This window comes from Helobdella robusta (assembly GCF_000326865.2).
Source record: "Helobdella robusta unplaced genomic scaffold HELROscaffold_1168, whole genome shotgun sequence".
NCBI lineage: Eukaryota > Metazoa > Annelida > Clitellata > Rhynchobdellida > Glossiphoniidae > Helobdella > Helobdella robusta.
Window position 1 is genome coordinate 1 of NW_008703648.1, and position 1,252 is coordinate 1,252.

Consider the following 1,252-nt stretch of genomic DNA (forward strand, 5'->3'; position numbering starts at 1 on the left):
ACATACATACATACATACATACATATATACATACATACATACATACATACATACATACATACATACATATGTACATACAGACAAACATTAAAAAGATTTCTTTTAGAAAATCTTTTCAATTAAAATAATAATCACGCAAATAGTGAAATATTTTTGCTTACATGAAAACAACAACAACAACTGCAACAACAACTGCAATTGCAACAACAACAAAATCACAAACTTCGTTTCCCAATTGACAAATTGTATTAAAAAACGCGACCGTTTTAAGGTCATATTATGGACACAATCATCATCATCGCCACGGCCATCATCATCATCATCATCATCATCATCGCCACCAGCCTCATTATCATTACCAGCATCTGCAACAAAATCATCATCATCATCACTGCCATCATCATCGTCATCAAAAAATAATTTCAGATTGAAGCCAGGCTCGTTCGAAGGATTTCAAACTTCAGGTTGTCACACAATCACCGCGACATCATCATCATCATCATTGTCGTCGTCATCGTCATCATCATCAACTCCATCATCATCATCATCAACTCCATCATCATCATCATTACTGTGTGGTCGTCATCATTATCATCATTATCTTAATGCAGATTTTTTGTTTCACAGCAGCGACATTTAAAACATCTTCATCAGCATCAGCATCTTCATCGCGTTCGTCATCTTCATCGTCTCCATCGCCATCAGGTTTGTACCTCCAGGAATGCGACCTTGACCGACTGGACTACTCGATATTCGCAAGCATTCGCCCATCCCTGAAGTACCTCTGGCTAACCGGAAACAAACTGAGGCACATTCACGAAAATTTCTCTTCTTTGTTTGAAGGTAAGATGGTAGTTGAGACTCCAAACATGGTAGATTTCCAATGGCGGCATTTTGATGACCCCTACAGACTTGCTGTACCTGCGGTTGAACTCGAACCCTCTGCATTGCGACTGCCGACTGCGGTGGCTACGAGAGCTGGTCGAGAGGAAGGTCCAGATATTCAACGGTACAACTCTGCCCTCGTGCAATTTCGCTGCTATGACGTCATCGCCGACAGCAACAACAGACACAGCAGCGTCAGCAGCTGCGTCGAATGATTCAGATTTTGTTTCGTCGAATGAAAGTTCATCATCATCATCATCGTCGTCATTATTATCGAGAGATGTTCCATTGAATGAGACTCGCCTCGCTGATTTCAAGTGCTGGGTTCGTATCTGTCCGACGATTCTTTTCCTAACTAATTTGTTGA

General features: G+C 40.9%; 1 protein-coding gene across 1 annotated transcript; it reads left to right on the top strand.

The window, feature by feature from the left end:
- Positions 1–344: 344 nt before the first annotated feature.
- Positions 345–1,100, top strand: HELRODRAFT_184560 (hypothetical protein; the record flags this gene model as incomplete). The annotated part of the gene is made up of 2 exons (XM_009013316.1): positions 345–464; positions 706–1,100. Coding segments are annotated over 2 exons (515 nt in total), but the record flags the coding sequence as incomplete, so codon positions are not given.
- Positions 1,101–1,252: the final 152 nt, after the last annotated feature.